A 19,123-nucleotide genomic window follows, 5' to 3' on the forward strand; every position below is an offset into this window, starting at 1 on the left:
ATGAGAGCAGCCCTCACAGTTGAGAAGCGAGTGGCGATAGCCCTGTGGAAGCTTGCAACGCCAGACAGCTACCGGTCAGTCGGGAATCAATTTGGAGTGGGCAAATCTACTGTGGGGGCTGCTGAGATGCAAGTAGCCAAAGCAATCACTGAGCTGCTGCTACGAAAGGTAGTGACTCTGGGAAATGTGCAGGTCATAGTGGATGGCTTTGCTGCAATGGGATTCCCTAACTGTGGTGGGGTGATAGATGGAACCCATATCCCTATCTTGGCACCAGAGCACCAGGGTACCCAGTACATAAACCACAAGGGGTACTTTTCAATGGTGCTGCAAGCACTGGTGGATCACAAGGGACGTTTCACCAACATCAACGTGGGCTGGCCAGGAAGGGTTCATGATGCTCGCGTATTCAGGAACACTACTCTGTTTAAACAGCTGCAGCAAGGGACTTACTTCCTGGACCAGAAATGCCAATAGTTATCCTTGGGGACCCAGCCTACCCCTTAATGCCATGGCTCATGAAGCCATACACAGGCAGCCTGGACAGGAGGCAGGAGCTGTTCAACTACAGGCTGAGCAAGTGCAGAATGGTGGTAGAATGTGCATTTGGCCGTTTAAAAGGTCGCTGGCGATCATTACTGACTCGCTCAGACCTCAGCCAAACCAATATCCCCATTGTTATTTCTGCTTGCTGTGTGCTCCACAATCTCTGTGAAAGTAAGGGGGAGACCTTTATGGCGGGGTGGGAGGCTGAGGCAAATCGCCTGGCTGCTGATTACATGCAGCCAGACACCAGGGCGATTAGAAGAGCACACCAGGAAGCGCTGCGCATCAGAGAAGCTTTGAAAACCAGTTTCATGACTGGCCAGGCTACAGTGTGAAATTTCTGCTTGTTTATCCTTGATGAAAACCCGCCCCCTTTATTGACTCATTCTCTGTAAGGAACCCACCCTCCCCCTTCGATCACAGCTTGCTTTCAAAGGAAATAAAGTCACTATCATTTAAAAATCATTTATTCTTTATTAATTGATTATAAAAAGAGGGAGAGAACCCGTGTGGTGTTTGGGAGGAGGATCGGCGGGAAGGAAAAGGTCACTAAAAAAAGGTTAAAAAAATGACAGCCTTTTGCTTGAGCTGTCCACTGCGGTGGAATGGGAGGGTGCACAGAACCTCCCCCCCCCCCACGTTCTTACATGTCTAGGTGAGAAGGCTATGGAACATGGGGGGGGGTTATACGGGGGCTGTAGTGCCAGTCTGTGGTCCTGCTGCCGTTCCTGAAGCTCCACCAGATGCTGGAGCATGTCTGTTTGCTCATGCAGCAGCCCCAGCGTTGCATCCTGCCTCCTCTGATCTTCCTGCCGCCACCTCTCATCTCGAGTGTCTCTCCTCTCCTCATGATGGTCCCTCCTGTCCTCACATTCACTGACATCTTTCCTATACTTTGAAACTGTGTCCTTCCACTCATTCAGATGAGCTCTTTCACTGCGGGTGGATTCCATGATTTCCGCAAACATCTCGTCTCGCGTCCTCTTTTCCGACACCTTATCTGAGATAGCCTTCGGGACGGAGGAGGGAGGCTTGAAAAATTTGGAGCTGCTGGAGGGAGGGAAAAAAGGAGAGAATTTTTTAAAAAGTTACATTTTACAGAACAATGCTTATACTCTTTCACGGTGAACAACACTATTCACATTACATAGCACATGTGATTTCTGTGCAAGGTCGCATTTTGCCTCTTAATATTGAGTGCCTGTGGCTTTGCTGCTAGAGATCACAGACGCAGGTCCGGGCAACAGAATTCGGCTTGCATGCGGCCATGGTAAGCCATTGTCTTTCGGCTTCTGCGCCCTCCTTTCCCACATACCAAGCAAAGCCCATTGACTGCTGCGGTTTTCCTGTTAACCTTCAGCAGCAGAAAACAAACTAACCCCCCCCGCCATCCAATTCTCTGGATGATCACTTTACCCCTCCGCCCACCGCGTGGCTGGTATCAGGGAAGATCCCTGCTAGCCAAATGCGAAAAGCTCAGGGCCAGTTCCGCGCCCCCCACCCCCACACTTGGTTAACTGCAGGGAAGGATTTATTTTCAGCCACAGGCAAACAGCCCAGTAAGAACGGCCACCTCTGTCCTCTTAATTAAATTCCCATATTTCAACCAGGTTACCATGAGCGTTATCACTCTCCTGAGGATTACACAGCGAGATAAAGAACGGATATTGCTTGAATGCCAGCAAACACCGGGACCATACGTTGCCAGGCTTTGTCATGCAATGATACCAAATTACTTGCTACTAGCATGGCGTGGTCAAGTGTCCTACCATGGAGGACGGAATAAGGCTGCACTGCCCAGAAACCTTGTGGAAAGGCTTTTGGAGTACCTCCAGGAGAGCTTCATGGAGATGTCCCTGGAGGATTTCCGCTCCATCCCCAGACACGTTAACAGACTTTTCTAGTAGCTGTACTGGCCACAAATGCATCCCAAGTCCTCAGGGCAAAGTAATCATTAAAAAACCCTTGCTTTTAAAACAAGCTTTATATTTTAAAAGGTAAACTCACCTGAGGTCCCTTCCATGGGGTCATTGGTCTTGGATACTGGCTTGGGAGGGTACTTCAGTCAGGCTGAGAAAAAGATCCTGGCTGTTGGGGAGAACGGAGTGCTGTGTGCTCTCCACAAGCTCGTCCTCCTCCTCCTCCTCCTCTTCCCCGTCCGCAGAATCCTCAGGTGTGGCTGATGAGACTATCCCCGACCCAGAATCCACGGTCAGAGGTGGGGTAGTGGTGGCTGTCCCGCCTAGATCTGCATGCAGCTCGGCGTAGAAGCGGCATGTCCGCGGCTCTGACCCGGAGCGACCGTTTGCCTCCTTTGTTTTTTGATAGGCTTGTCTGAGCTCCTTGACTTTCACGTGGCACTGATCTGAGTCCCTATTGTGTCCTCTCTCCATCATGCCCTTGGAGATTTTTTCAAAAGTTGTGGCATTTCGTCTTTTCGAACGAAGTTCTGCTAGCACTGAATCCTCTCCCCATATAACGATCAGATCCAGTACCTCCTGTACGGTCCATGCTGGTGCTCTTTTTCGATTATCGGCCTGCATCGTTACCTGTGCTGATGAGCTCTTTGTGGTCACCTGTGCTGTCCTGTGCTGGGCAAACAGGAAATGAAATTCAAATGTTCGCGGGGCTTTTCCTGTCTACCTGGCCAGTGCATCCGAGTTCAGATTGCTGTCCAGAGCGGTCACAATGGTGCACTGTGGGATAGCTCCTGGAGGTCAATACCATCGAATTGCGGCCACACTAACCCTAATTCAAAATGGCAATATCGATTTCGGCACTACTCCGCTCATCGGGGAGGAGAAATCGATTTTAAAAGTTGTTTATTTCTAAATAAATGGCTTCGTTGTGTGGACGGGTGCAGGGTTAATTCGATTTAACGCTGCTAAATTCGAATTAAACTCATAGTGTAGACCAGGCCTTAGTATCCATGCAACACAGACATGATCTCTGTATTCCAGGTCCCATTAAAGAGACTCACTCATACAGAAGTACTCAGTTTATGTTTCCTTGGCATGGTATAGCAAAAACATAGATAGATAGACGTTAAGGGCCTGGTGGTCCTTTCTAAGGCTTTGAAACTGTAGTTCCGTGAAGTACAGGTGTTTCAAACCTGGTCCCTACACCATCCTTTCTCACTATGCTTTACAGTCACCTATTTTTTCCTTTGTTTTCTGCCATTAATCATCACTGCTTTATTAATATCAAACAATGTTGCATCCTATTGTTACTAGGTGATGGAGCTAATGATGTCAGCATGATCCAGGTGGCAGACGTGGGTGTGGGGATCTCTGGTCCAGAGGGCATGCAGGTAATGTGGGTTGTTTATTGAAAAGTTTCCCCAGGAAAAAGTTGGACCAAATGTTTTCCGTATGTCTGCTTGCATCTTGCCTCCCAGTCAGTGAGAGCAAGTTACCTCTTGACAGACAGCAAAAGTAAACGAGCACGTTGCAAGCTGCCCTGAGGTGTACCAGTTGGGATTTGTAAAAAATCACTTATGCTTGAGTTCAAGCATATGTTTCTTATCCAATCTGTGGTGAGCTTAAACATTTTACATTCACCTCATAAAACACAAATTACAGGAGGTCTTTTGGCACATTTACTTCTTAAAGAAATCAGTTATTAATTTTAAAAAGCCCTCAGCTATGTCCTATTTCTATAATAAATAAAGATTAAATTGACTTCCCCCTCTTTCATTTTCCTCCTCTGGCTTTTATTCTTCTGATCTCCTGCACTGGTCCTGTAAAATTATCCTCTGGTGTGGCTGGACAAATCTATTTACCTAAAGCAGCTAAGATAGGTGGCACTGAAGAGTATAAGCCTCAGAAGTGCTCCAAGCCAACTTATTGAGACAATATGCCTAAGTAGTGCACAAGGCCTGCTCTCCTCTCCCTGCTGGCACATGCAGGTCGGATATGAGTTTTGCTCTACAGCCCTTGGAATGTGAGTAGCTGCAGCGAGAGTTAAGGGAGTGCTAGTTTGGGTGGCGAGGGGAGCTCAGCCCCCTGATTGTCATACAGTCCATGTAAAACCTTTTCCCTGTTTGTCTGTCAATCAGCTGGGAAGAAGCTGCCCCTGCTGAGATTTTTGGGGGATTCACTCAGTATGCCTGTGTCTCTAGCCATCATTCCAGACAGCCTGATTGCTATATATGGCAGGGCAGTTGGGTAGTAAAAGATGAAACCTTGGGCTAAGACTGAAATAGGTTTTTTTTAACAGGGCTTTCTGCTGTAATCAGGAAGAGAGTAAGGAGTAAACGCGGCAGATGCTGAGCCTGGGAGCCTCACACAGCTTCCCCAGGCTTTACAAGCATGGGGGGACATTTGGGTTGAATAGAGCCTAACAAGCGTAGAATCCTGAGCAGGCTGTTGTCCGAGGGCCCATTCCAAGGCCTACTGAAGTCAGTGGGAGTCTTTCCATTGCACTTTGAATCGGCTCCTAGCATCTCTGCGTGAACTCAAACCCCTGATTTCTCATGAACATCATTTTAGTTCCCAGATATAATACTCCACGTCTCTCGCGCTCTCCGTCTCTTCTTTTTCCTCCTTCCAATTCCTCTTTTCAGTTGATCTTGTAATTCTGAGACATCTGGTCTTTCAGTGTCCCTAGCCATTTCAGTGCATTCTGCTCTGAAAGCTTGTCACTTTGCTTGTTATTCCATTAAACCACCTGGATTATTTCTCTTTTTATGTTTATTTTTTAATGAATGTTCACACATAGTGGGAAGGGTTATGGATCCCCTGCCTTTGATCCCAGGGTTCTGTAGGAAATCATGCATGCCTTTATATAATAAGCAGCTGTCAAAATTGTATACATGCAGGTACTTCAAAGGAGTCAAGCATCTGGATCTCTCAGACAGCAAACTGGCTGATTTATTTTTCTTTCACATGCTATGGAAGGAGCAGCATGGAGCATGAACCACACTTTCCTATGCAAAACCTGGGGGGTGGAGGAGAATGAAAATGTCAAGTCCAAGCTGATATTTTGGGATAAGATAAACATGCAAGTGTAATTAGATAAAACTATCTTTCCATTCCTTCCTCCATATCAAAAATAGACCTTTAAAAACTCTTAGACTGTGTTTTGGAATAATTTGGTGGAAACACAAAATAAAGAAAAGTAAACAATTTTACCTCATCATTCCATAATAGAATTAGAAAATGGGTAGGGGCGAAGAAAACAGATGTAGGCATCCTTGTGAATTAATAAGACAATAAACAAAATGTAAATTTAAAAAGCAATACAACTGTAGGTGGAATCTGTGGCCAACTCAATGCCCTGGAGGGATCTAAAGCAACTGATATTCTGCTCCATTCATGGTGAGGTCTTAAATCTTGGGCATACTTTACCTTGAAATTTAGGCAGTCAAAAGTAGCTATGATATAGAAAGAAATGGTGGTGATTCATCTATAGATGTGATTTGGCAGGTTCTAAAATTTCAGGGGAACCTCTTCTGTAATGATTTCTCACAATTTAGGGAACGTGAATATAGTTAAAACAAATTTCCTCAGAATACTGAGATCTCAGGGAAATGTGGGTTGGGCAAATCTTTGCAAGTCAAGATCGTGATCATTAATTAAAATAAATTATTTGGGTGTTTTGCCTTTTTAACTCCACTAATTGTAATGTAGCATATTATTATTTATCTCAGTCATTTGAATCCCTCCTGAAAACTCCCTTCTTCTGCACAAAATAATACTGTCTTCTTTGTATTTCTTAAAAAGAGAAAAGCTCACAGCCATCATCTATGAGCATCTGTGCAATCGCACAACTATAACTCTTGGTCCTTCCTCACCCCACTTCCTTCCTATGGTTTGTCACTCATGTCACCATCTGTAGTAGTGTAGATTGTGATCTTCTAGGAGCTAGGACACTGTCATTTTGTGTATTCTCTGAAGCACCTGGTTTGCTTTTGGGCACTATAAAATTATAACGATTTGTGAAAGCATTGAGGAAACAATGGGCCAGACTCTTTCACTTGCACCAGGGTGTAACTAATCCAACTCCATTGGACTTTAATGGAGTTACTCTTGCTTTACGTTTGTGGATGTTTGCAGGATACTCAAATGCACTGTCTGTGTGTCTTAGGTGACACTTTACAATAATGATTTCAACTCTTCTTTCATTGAAGGCAGTGATGGCGAGTGACTTTGCAGTCCCAAGATTTCGGCATTTGGAAAAACTCTTGCTTGTTCACGGGCACTGGTGTTATTCCCGGCTTGCCAATATGGTGCTGTATTTCTTCTACAAAAATGCAGTAAGTGTTTGACTTGACAGTTTTGTGGCTCTGCGTGTTTCCAGGGTTTATTTTGTGTGAAATGCGTATGAGGTCAGCCTTCAAATGGTTTATAAATAAGCTGCAAAGAAGCTTGCAGAGTTGAAAGACAGCTGGCTGCCATTCACAGGAATAGAGGCCCCACTCCGTGACAGCGACAGTGTGCTGCAGAATGTGCAAATTAGGTAACATGAATAAGAAGTGCTGCTTAACAAAAGTTTCTTTATAGAGCAGTACCTTTCGCAAAAATCTAGCTGGCTAGATAGAGGAGCTTTTAATGCCAAGTCCACCCTGTGCTGGTCAGAAGTAGTAGTGGATGTGTTTTCTCTTCCTAATCCTGTTTTATAATTCCTTGTGCAAACTGTAAATTGTCCCCAGTGATCTGAGCTAATTTGGGCCATCTATACTTATCAGCCAAGCATATTGGAAGTGTTTTTTTTTCCCCTGACTTCCTTCAGCCAAATAAATACACTTTGAAAGGAGCACACTGCAATACATATCCAAGTATGGGCCTGAATCTCCTTCCAGTTACACCAGTGCCAGTCATGAATAGATACGGGGTTATTAGAAACCCACCTCCTCAGCCCTGCCTGAGTCCCTTTGTATCACTCACACAATACTCGAAGATGCAGCTGAGGATTCCTTTAGCACAGAAGAATCATTGACCGTGTGCCAAAGGTTGCTGATCCCTGTCTCAGTCCAAAGGTAACTTTTAATTGGCATGGGACAGGACTGTATTTTTCCTCAAATTGCTGACCAGGATAGGAACACCGTGTGTGCTAGGTAAATAATAAAAATAATCATTGGTTGAACTATATTTGCATTAACATGGGCACGATAAAAATATTCTAAGCCTGTTCTGATCAAGAATGTCATACATGCATGCATTCAAAAAATAATCAAAGTAAACACTTCCAAATTCTGAAGTTCTAAAGATCTCACTGAGCCTTAAAAAGCAAGCCAAATTTGAAAAGTTGGCCTATCCTAGTGCTGCTACCATTGCTGGAGCTGCACCTGTGGTAATGCAATGGCAGGAAACTTACAGAAAAATGCTGGTGTACACAGGCTCATGGTTCTAGGCTTGATCCTGAAATGTGCTGAGCATCTGCGCCTTCCTATCTATATATTTCTGTTGTGCCCATCACCGTGATAATACTGAACCTCATCAATGAAAGTGGAATATTATACTTTCAGAGAAGTGTATTCAGAGCAATTTTATTTTTAAATCCAAACACTCTCAAGAAATATATGTAAGTACATTCCAATGATCAGCATGCAAGGCTTCAATTTATACATTTGCATTTTTGTTCAATACTTGTAAAATCTTACATTCCAATACACCCCTTTCCCCATCCCCAATTACAAGTGTTATTTTTTCATGCTGTATTTAGTAAGACATCCAACTGCAGACATTTTCTGAAGCTGTTGCCCCCAGGCTTGAATGAAATTTAAGAATTTCTGTTTGTGTTTGCTCTGCTTCTGCTGTCTTCAGAGCCCGTAAGAGCAATCCTAGTTGCTACCAACCCTGAAACCACAGTAGGAAATAGAATTTATAGACCTGAATGTGTCAGACATATAGTAGCTTCCCTCAGGGAAGGAGAATTCTAACTTCCTCTAAGATGCAAGTACCGGATTCATTCACAGGGAGACCACTCTTGATGAATTGTCTACAGGGAATCAAGATAACTGTGCTGCATATATTCTGCTAGATCTCTATCTCCTCGGGTTTTTACATTTGCTTGTATTGTGTCAATTTCCATTCTGCAGTAGAACTTATCTAGCTCATAGTTTAAGCCTCGGATTGCTGCAGAAACCATGCTGCAGGATTTACAAAGGTGCTGCAGGGTAGGTCCCAGCTGGTCATATGGCTGCTTCGGGTGGCGTATAAAAGGAAGGGAAAGCTGGGTCAAATGGGAGCTAAGGGAGAGGGCACAGCCTCTCCCCTCCTAGCTGGTTAAAGCAGGGAAAACCTTTCAGGAATTACAGCCAAGTATTTTCAGTTGATTTGCTTTACATTTTTGTAATTCTTTGGTGGATAATCAGCGAGTCTGGAGAACAGGGACGTAGAAGGACTGAGGCTTGGAGCTTTATTTCCTTCCCTGGCTGTAAACCTGCTCAGCAGTTTACACCTCCCTTTTCTAGGATTCAAGCTGTGGCATCCACTCTCCTCTCCAAGCTGAAACAAGCATGTCCTCATCTCCAGACACACTTTACCTCCATTTATAGGTAGATACATCACTAACAGCTGGGCTCTGTAGTTTAAATGAACCCCAGCTGTTCTACGGACACTTCGGCCTTGCTGGTCTGGTTGTCTATCCCACATACATGGTAGCAAAGTGGGTTGTGTGTTTTGTCCATTCCTGGGTGACCCCAACCTAGCTGGAGGCAGCATTCCCAAGACCAGGGTCATCACACTCCCTCAGTGTGAATGATTTACCTTTTCATTTTAAAGTGAGGATTGTAGAATGATACATCTCCACTCACTGTTAATCTGATGAAATTGAAAATCAAAGATATTGTGGTGGTCAAATCAAACACAACTTCACTGCAATGTATAGTTCTATCCTCCTGGCTGTGCTCTTCTCATTACAGTCTTGAAAAGAGCTGAAAAGCCCAGTTATCCTCGTGCTATCTACTTTGCCTTTGTGAGCTAGCTAAGTCTCCAGAAAATTCTCAAACCAACACAAGATATTGAAATAGAAACAGGATCCTTCTTATGACAGTAATAAACAACACAAAGAGATCTACATTCATGAAATATATGTGGAATTCCACAAAAAATGGTGTCATTATTGATTTATGTTTAGCTGCATTTTGTATTCGAGAGTTATAATTGGATTGAAAATTAATTTCATGTGAGGCAAAAGCCCCAGTCATATCCAAGACCACAATCCTGTTAAGACTTATACACGTGCTTAACTTTAAGCATGAGTAGTGGGAATGGGAATAATAAATAATAGAAGATCAGGTGTCCTCAGTAGGGACTACTCATGACTTTAAGGTTAAGCACATGTGCAAGTCTTTGCAGAATCAAAGTCAACATGATTTCACAGAGTCATGGAGAGATGATGTATTGAGATTTACACTGTTTTTTTTCCTACTTGTTTTAAATTCCTGACTGATCATGCTTCCTGTACTGCTGTTTTGATTGCAGATGTTTGTGGCCCTTCTCTTCTGGTACCAGTTCTATTGCGGGTTCTCTGGCTCTTCAATGATTGATCAGTGGTACCTGATCTTCTTTAATGTATTATTCTCTTCTCTTCCACAACTGGTCACTGGTGTGCTGGATAAGGATATACCAGCTGAAGTGCTAATTGGTGTACCTCACCTCTACAAAAGTGGCCAGAAAATGGAGGTAAAATCTTTGCCTTTCAGAAGATTTTTTCTGATGGTCATGAGTTTAAATGAAAACCAATCTTGGTGGCAAGGGATACAATGGCACCGAATAAAGCTAAAGAATGGGAGTCTGAGAAACTGTTTTTCTTGCTTGTTAGCATTTCTAGGTGTAAGTCTACACTGGGATAAAAGACCCACAGCTGGCCACGAGGAGGGAGGGTCTCAAAGCCTGGCTTCCAGTCCAAGCCCAAAATACCTTTGTAGCCTTCAGCCAGAGCCCCACAAGCCCCAGTCAGCTGACCCAAGCTCTGAGACTCGGTGTTTTCATTGCAGTGTAGACATACCCTATAATAACCCGAACCAAAATATCTAAATGCCAGAAACTAAACATGCAGAGTCAGAAACCCTTCATGGAAAACACATTGGCTGCAGCCCATTTCTGTGTAAACTGCAAGGAAAGGGGCAGAAGGCCATCAAGCTAGATCACTTTTGCTGATTGCAACTGCAATGTTATCATGAGGGGAGAAGGGTGGCTTCTCAGGTTAGCAAGACTATCATTGTCAAGAGATGTCTTCTTGATCAGAAGCCTTACAACAGCTTCCTCTAAGACAACTGGCACCTTGGCCTCTGAACAGAGTCATTGACTCTCCCAAGCAACAGTGCACCTAGTGCTTGGTGCATTACATTTCTAGTAATCTATCTAGATGCTATACTTGAAAGAAGAGGTGGGGAATTGCAGAACTGCTCATTTACAATGTGTTTGTCTTTATCTTCTTTTTTTAATCAGCTGTTGTTTCTGGGTTTTATATTTCCATCCTTTGGCCTGCTGCTCCAGAACATTGCAATTAAAGTTCCACCAAATAAATGCCCCTATTTACTTCCCTACTAAAAGATGACAAAAATAGATAGTCACTGATTTCGTTTAAGCTGATTTGGAGGTATTGTTTGGTTTTCTTCATTGACAAACCAGTCTAAAGGATGATTGGTTTGGCAAAACAGTCAGCAGATTGACAAGAGAAATCTTTCATATTCACAGTAGAATTCTTTCTCAAAGTTGAGTCCATTGTCCATTCTGAGGTTCTCTGAATGCTATTAAGCAATTTCATTGAATACATGTCTAAAAAGACTTATAAAAAAATTTTTGCTAAACCATTCCTGCTTGTAGGTAGCCAGTAATATCCTCACTCTTCTCTTTAAAAAAGATTTTAATTGAAGCAGTCTACATGTTGTTTCATTAGACCAAAGAACACAAGAGTTTTATGAAAGTCTCATTTCTAGGCTTAGGAAACCATGAGCTAGGGGGAAAAGGAGCTTAATGAATTCATGAAAAAAAATTATCACAGGAAATGTATAACCTGCATAAGAACATTAGTAAAATAAATGAGCATTTTACCGATCTATGTTTACAAAATGATTTCCTCTATACCCAGTTGTTCTATATGATAATTCATGTGAATGTAAAAAATGGTTAAATTATTTATACTAATGGGTTAGTAAAATTCAGTACTGTTTCTTAAGGACTGATTATATTGCTGTGTAAATATTCATTAAATATTGTTGTGGATTTTCCTTTCAAAGTAAGCTGCATACTTTCACATTTAATCTTTCTTGAATATATAGTCTTTCGTTTTATATGTAGAAGACTTGGGGCCAGATTTTTAAATGAGTTTAAGTGCCTAACTCCCCACTGAAATCAGGCACCAAAATACATTTTAAAATCTGGCCCTTAAACCCCAGTCCTGCAAAGATGTAAACATGTGTTGAAGTTTGAATACCACAAGAATGTAACTCCACCGAAGTCAATAGGACTAATTATAATGCATAAAGTTAGGCATGTATACAAATCGGTGCTGGATCAAGAGCTTAGATCTAAATTATACCCTCTTGTGGAAAAACTCACAGAAGAGGATGCTTTAGAGGCAGAAATTCAGGTCATGGAAATCCCAACTAATCACTCCATCAGGAGGGTGGGGTTTGTTGGCCTCGGAAGGGAGAAGAGTGATGAGGTTGTCTGTACAAGCACTGGAAGAAATACATTTCAATTCAGATTTTTGTCTAGTACTAACAAATGGCTTCTTCGTTAGACTCTTACTGTATGTTTTTGTGTCACAGGAGTACCAACCACACATGTTTTGGATGAACATGATTGATGCGCTCTATCAAAGTCTAGTTTGTTTTTACATCCCTTTTTTCGTAAGTTATCCATTCAGACATACTATTTCATGCAATGTGAGGAGCAGACCTGAAAATACAGATTAGAGTAAAGCCCCTTTCCTTCTTTTCAGACTTACTATGACTCAGAGGTGGATCTATTCTCCTGGGGAACGCCCATCACCACAATAGCTCTTTTCACCATTATATTACATTTGGCTATTGAAACCAAAACTTGGGTAAGTCATCCACATGGAAATTATTAAGGAGCCTTCTGGGATATTTTACTTGTTTCCTTAGTGTCACTCTTTAAAATCAAGAAAAGCGTGTGTTATTCCCTCAGCACTGTCTATTTTTATCAAGCATTTTAACCAAACATGAAAATGGTTTGAAACTGCGAGCAGAGAGCAGCTTTGTAATCCTGTTTGTAGAATAAGGATTTGTGAAATTACACTGATGTAAATACATTCTGTGCATGGATTTTGTACCAGAAAATTAAAAATCAGTTTTTGTTGCTGTTTCTTCTAGACTTTGTTCCACTGGTCATCTTGTATCTTCAGTATCCTTTTATTTTTCATTGTGGCTCTGGTTTATAATGCTTCTTGCCCAATATGTTATCCTCCATCCAATCCCTACTGGACTATGGAAAAATTGATGGGAGAGCCTGTGTTTTACTTGATTTGTATTATATCACCAGTTGTTGCATTACTGCCCAGGTATAGTATCTTCCCCCTGTGTGTGTATATGTTAGTGGCTCATACACTTTGGGGTGGAATGAGAGGAAAGGCGAAGGGATGTGCCTGAATATGATTTGGGGTGAGGGGCGTTTCTAATTTTTTTTCTTTTTTATTGTCAGCCAGCTGAAGTATATTATTAGCTTCATTTGATTATTTAAGGCTGCTGGCTAACTGAGTCCAATTACTTGTGTATTAGTATTATCGCTGGTGGGTAGTTATTATAGATCACATTATTGTCAGAGTACTCAGAGCTCTTTGGGCAATCTTTTTATTTTAAATGTCAAATCTAAAGAAAATGAATTAACTGTGGTACTTGCCTGTATAAACTCTCATTCTGTTAAAGTAATTGTATATTCTGTTCTGTGGACATTTTTCTCTTGATAAAATCTCAAGCAGATCCTCTTTCTTTGATTTCTTTTCATATGTACATTTTTCCTCCTTCAGATTTCTGTACAGAACCCTTCAGGGGACCGTCTTCCCAACCCAACTTCAGCTTGGACGCCAGTTGAATAGATTGCCTCCAGAGACTCGCAACCAGATTCCGAACAGGTTGAATATCAAAAAGGAAACCATTCCCCAGAAACCCCCATGTGCAGAACATTGCCCACAGAATCCTCAGTCAAATGATAGTGATTGTTTTAAGGCCTGCAACCAAACCCCCTCTTCGCAATCATCTCAGTATGGAAATGACCCAGCTTTCCCATCAAATACAAAGGCAGAACACACAACAGGACTGAGTGTTACTGCTTCTCCTCCTGGATCTCTGTTATGTGGGGGGGAAAAACACTCCTCAGTGGCAAACAGTCAAGAACGATCCCTGGGATTTCACGAAATTACTCACAACACTTCAGAGATGGAGTCAATGTCTGTAGAAGAAACGTTCCCATGGAACACAACAGTCAACCAGTCAAGCTTCAGTTTATTGAACTGGATCACATCAACTCCCCTGTTCAGTCGGTTTGGGAGAGTTTTACAACTGTCACCACATCGTTTACAAAATGAAGTACAGGACAACATGTGTGTGCTTGGCTCCATATCTTCTTTGCATCAGGATTTCAAAGGCTTAACAGGGAAGAACTCAAATGACTTCCAGGAACAACTTAAAGGGACCCCAACTAATTTCTGTAAAAGTGAAACTCTTGAAACCACCTTCTTATGACATGGGCCCTGAGTACATTTATATATTTTTTATTTGCACAGATGTATAGTGAAATTACTCTGCTTGTTTCCAGAGATGAAACAGGCAATCAAAGGTACAAAAAAATATTTAAAAAATGTTTAAGTGCTGTATATTGAAATAAGAGCTTTAAATATAAAGAAGAAAATACACTTGAATTTTTTTATCTCATTTTATAAGAAAATGCAGGTTGTTTCTTTTTCAGTTGCTTCTCTTTCATTCTGGCAAGTATTGCAAGCAATGGACCTACCTACCTTGTCCAAAAGGTTTGGATTTCAGGAGCAATTATAGACATGATTATAGTTGGTTCAGCAATCAGGGACGGGAAAAAACATAATGATAACACTACATCCCAGCAGTTTGGATAATTTGTCATCTGATTTAAAATAAAAAATCTCTGTGAGGTCTGACAATCAAGTTTTTAAGGGGAAAACTGCTGGGCAGATCTTTGAAAATATCATACCTCTTTGTAAATATTAACAGTATCTCACCACCGTATAAATACACCAGCATCTTATAAATGTCACCATAATTGAATATCTCCTCAGTAGCATTTTATTTCTCATGATAAAACAATAAAGAAATGACCATCCTTAATACAAAGTGGTTGCCCAGTCTGGCGTTAATAAGAGTTCAGTGCTTCACTTGCAGTCAGTAAAAATAGCTTGCATTTGGCAGGTCGGGCCATTCCTTTTGAAAAGAAAAACCGTTTTGCTTTGTAAAGAGATGTTGAGGGGGTAAGTGATTGTATGTTGTATGTGCGGTATGATATAAGTCAGTGGGAACTGAGAGCACTCTCAGCATGCAGCAGTCTGCTCCATTGAAATGCCACAGAACTTGCTGAAGAATGTAGGTCCAGTTTGCTAAAGAATACATGGAGATCCCTTTGTTATAGATTACAGCCTCTTTCACTTCTAGTCCAGTGACTTGAAGCCCAAGTCATTAGTGGCCATCTTTACCTCGGGAGGCTGTTTTGGGTTTGCATCCATAATCACATAGCGTGTGCCATCTCCACACATAAACTACCACAGGATATGGGGATTGGTCCTGCTTTGAGCAGGGGGTTGGACTAGATGACCTCCTGAGGTCCCTTCCAACCCTGATATTCTATGATTATATGATCTAGTTGTCACGTATTGTCTTTGCAGCTTGAGTTTTCAGAACATCCTATTTTTGTTTACTATTAGTTGTGTAAGCTCAAAACTTGCACACCTCATTCTCTGTGTGTTAACAGGAAATCCCCAGCCATATTGGCTCCCATGGAGTCCCTCAACCTTAAGCCCCAATATTTGCCATACACTGGTTTCTAAGTCTCTCTGGGTATTTTTAAAAGGGTTTCCATGTTGGTCTCTTCCCACAAATGCAGAGAGAATTGGTCATATCAAAATGCGAAACCTGAACAAAGGGAGAAGTAAAAGCAATATAAATAAAGGGTTACTATCAGGCTTTCTTTACGTTGCCCTGATAAAATGTGACACACAATCATACAGCCAAACTACATTTTGGAATGAGAATATTTCTATCCTCATTATGAAGTAGTTAATGAATGTGCTAAATGTATCCACAACACTCACATGTTCTAGCTTTTCATTAAACATGAGATTGACTTGGGGAAGGACTTGTGATTCAAGCAGGGCTTTATCATTTTTATCTCACCTCCAAAAAGAATGTGTTAGGTCTAAAATAGAGGAAATCTCTCTTCTTTTTAATAGATTCTTACTGGCGGAAAGTGTTGTAATGCGTCTACATTCTATGTGGTTACCTTAGGAATCAGGCAATAGATTTCTACACATACTTAGATCACCAAATGCATCCCATAGAATCCTGTTGGAAGGATTCATTTGTCCAATTGATCTTGCAGACATTTAACATGGACTATGCAGCATGTGCCAGTCCAAAGAACTCTCCTAGGGGGAGCTACAATCTCTTTTTTTTAATGGCAAAGGAAGTAATGGCTCACCTTTTTAAAGCAATATCCGTGTGAAAATATTGCCGTCTGGGAGAAACATTTCCTCAAATTGTAAAACAGGATGTCAGGGTGAAATCCATTCCACCCACATAAAGCCAGAATAGTCAGACACCAAGTGGGTGGATTTTGGAGAGGCTGGGGCCATGAAATCCACTCCCTGGCCCAACAAGATCTGTGGCCAGGGCAGGAGGTGGCTCTGTATGGCCCTTGTGGCTGCAATTGCAGCACAGCTCCAGATGCCCCACGGCAGGTATGTAGGGTGTTGGGGCCAATGGATCCATGTAAATACAAATCGTGTGGCCCTTTCACTTCTTTCCCTGTCATTATTACTGCATTGTAACAGCACTGGAGCCCTGTTGTGCTAGGCACTGTATAAACAGATACTAGTGACCTGGACTTTGATTTTCAATAGCTAGATATAAGTACAGTAATATTAACAAAGAACTCTATCATCTTACTGCCTCGATTTCAGATGTTATATTTCTGGCAAATATTTACTATGAGGCAAAACCTGGCATATAAAATCTTGAAATGGACGCAAAATTGTACTCCAGTATTATTACTCGGTTCAGCTGTATTTAACTTGTATTTAACTATGTGCCAAGATCATAATGCCTCTATTTTTGATGCAGATGTAAAACCAAGACCCCGGCCACTGGTGACTATTGATTGTCCTCTGATCCAGTGGTTCTCAAAGCTGGTCCGCCGCTTGTTCAGGGAAAGCCCCTGGTGGGCCGGCCTGGTTTGTTTACCTGCCATGTCCACAGATTCGGCCGATTGCGGCTCCCACTGGCTGCGGTTCGCCGCTCCAGGCCAATGGGGGCTGCGGGAAGGGCAGCCAGCACATCCCTTGGCCCGCGTTTCTTCCTGCAGCCAGGGCCGGCTCCAGGGGTTTTGCCGCCCCAAGCGGCGAAGGGAAAAAAAAAAAAAAAAAGCCACGATCGTGATCGGCAGCAGCTCCACCACGCCGCTTTCTCCTGAGGCGGCAATTTGGCAGCAGGTCCTTCCCTCCGAGAGGGACTGAGGGACCTGCCACCGAATGGCCGCCGAAGAGCCTGACGTGCCGCCCCAAGCACCTGCTTGCTGGGCTGGTGCCTGGAGCCGGCCCTGCCTGCAGCCCCCATTAGCCTGAAGCGGCGAACCGCGGCCAGTGGAAGCCGCGATCGGCCGAACCTGCGGACGCGGCAGGTAAACAAACCGGCCCGGCCCGCCAGGGGCTTTCCCTGCACAAGCGGCGGACCAGCTTTGAGAACCACTGCTCTGGTCCTTTTCACAAGTTCAGAGGTGATACAGTTGATCCGTGACGCTGGCCCAATTCAGATTACAGTCCACATCGATTTAAGGGCTTTGTTGAGGAAAACAGCTGATTCCACAGCTGCCAGGGAATGAAAGCTCCTCAGGCCTCCCTAGTTACACAGCTACAGAGGCTGCGTCCGATTTCAAGGGGCAACTTTCCCATCCACCTAATATCAAATTATGGGTTGGATGGTGAGAATGCTCAACATCTTACAGGATTGGGTTTTACATGACCACTCAAGATGGCATTCTTTCCACAACTGATGTCCCAGACTCTGCTCACTCAGTTATGATGTTGTGCTACTTTGTCACTTCCTGTCTTAAGCAGCTGTGTAGTGCTTCAGTGCCCCACTAAGCTCATTCCGTTCTCTCACTGCCTGAATTTTGGTGGTGGGTTAAGTGATCCCTATCAACGAACAGATAGTCTTTGTGAAACATTTTGAGATCTTTATTCATGAAAGGTGCTATATAAAAATATTTTGCACTTATATTGTTTATATTGCAATATATGGATATGTTAAAGTATGGTTCAAATAAATTACATCAAGCCTGGATGTTGCTTCATTTGGTGGTTCAGTCATCTGGGAATCGCATTTTCTGCCCTAATCCTGGAATCCACATTAAAAAACCCAAACCAAATAAAACATCTTTTGCCACAGCTATTTCTCAGTTCAAATTGTACGGCCCCTGAGGCATTATTCAGCCTCAATTAAATTTGGAAGTGTACTTTGTGTCCTGACCCATGTAGGAGTTCTGGGAAACATTGGTGGTATAGTAGGCAAGACAGTCCGGATAAATATATACTGTAGTGTAATAGTAGCAAATACTCACCCCAACTCCCCAAGCTTCAGAGCCTGAGCTCTTGCTCAAGTCTGTGAGCCCAGAGGTCCGCTTCCATTTGCTCCAAAATGCTGTGTAGACATACTCTCTCTTCCATTACTAATCACCTAAACAATCTGGCTCCCCAAACATCATGGCAGGATCTAACTTTTCTCCCTCACTTTCCAATAACAATCCCTTAGATTAAAAATCTATGCAGGTGGCTGCACTGTCTGCAGTTTAAGACACTATTGAAAATGTGCTGTGCTAAGTATTGGCTGCCTTTGACTCTCTGGGATTGCTGCAGTGGGGATTCTGGATGCGTAATTAGTGAAAAGAATTCCAACAACTGATAGTGCTTATGTGTGAAGCTAATTAAGATTTCTTAATGTTAATGAATAAGCCTTTTAACAGTTGCAGCCTGTGTGTCTTCAATCAAAAAATAAAATTGGAACTACAGCAGAATATCCTTTTTGGTAACCTAAGAGGTACACGCAGGGCCAGATTTTCAAGTGTCCTGTAATTTTGGAGGCCCAGCTTTAAATGTGTAGGGGTCTGTTTTTCAGGTGTGCTGAACACCTACATCCCTGTTGAAATTTAGTTGGAGCAGAGTTGATTTCAGCTGGAGTCCCTGGCCTCAGCACATCTGAAAATCAAGCCCCAGGTGACTGGAGCTGGCAACACAAGAACCGAGCAACCCAAAATTAGGGGCCACTTTTGAAAATGTGGGCCAGGTTCCAAGGGTCATAAGTTACATTGAAAGCAGAACCTATTAAGAGACTAAATTCTAGGGCATATGTTGATCTTTTGGCCTTATC

The 19,123-nt window shown here is 42.7% G+C and overlaps 1 protein-coding gene across 2 annotated transcripts in view; it reads left to right on the forward strand.

Annotated features, from left to right (window-relative positions):
- Window positions 1-17,354, forward strand: part of ATP10A (ATPase phospholipid transporting 10A (putative)) — a 161,849-nt gene extending 144,495 nt beyond the window's left edge. The window contains exons 15-21 of one of the 2 annotated variants that reach the window (XM_054009188.1): window positions 3,780-3,856; window positions 6,677-6,802; window positions 9,975-10,175; window positions 12,269-12,349; window positions 12,442-12,546; window positions 12,836-13,023; window positions 13,489-17,354. In XM_054009188.1, coding sequence (XP_053865163.1) covers window positions 3,780-3,856; window positions 6,677-6,802; window positions 9,975-10,175; window positions 12,269-12,349; window positions 12,442-12,546; window positions 12,836-13,023; window positions 13,489-14,203 — 1,493 coding nt within the window. In that variant the 3' untranslated portion in view covers window positions 14,204-17,354. Of the gene's footprint in view, window positions 1-3,779; window positions 3,857-6,676; window positions 6,803-9,974; window positions 10,176-12,268; window positions 12,350-12,441; window positions 12,547-12,835; window positions 13,024-13,488 lie in introns of those variants that run through there. The other variant, XM_054009198.1, reaches the window with a different exon arrangement.
- Window positions 17,355-19,123: the final 1,769 nt, after the last annotated feature.

This window comes from Malaclemys terrapin, chromosome 1, assembly GCF_027887155.1.
Source record: "Malaclemys terrapin pileata isolate rMalTer1 chromosome 1, rMalTer1.hap1, whole genome shotgun sequence".
NCBI classification, from domain to species: domain Eukaryota; kingdom Metazoa; phylum Chordata; order Testudines; family Emydidae; genus Malaclemys; species Malaclemys terrapin.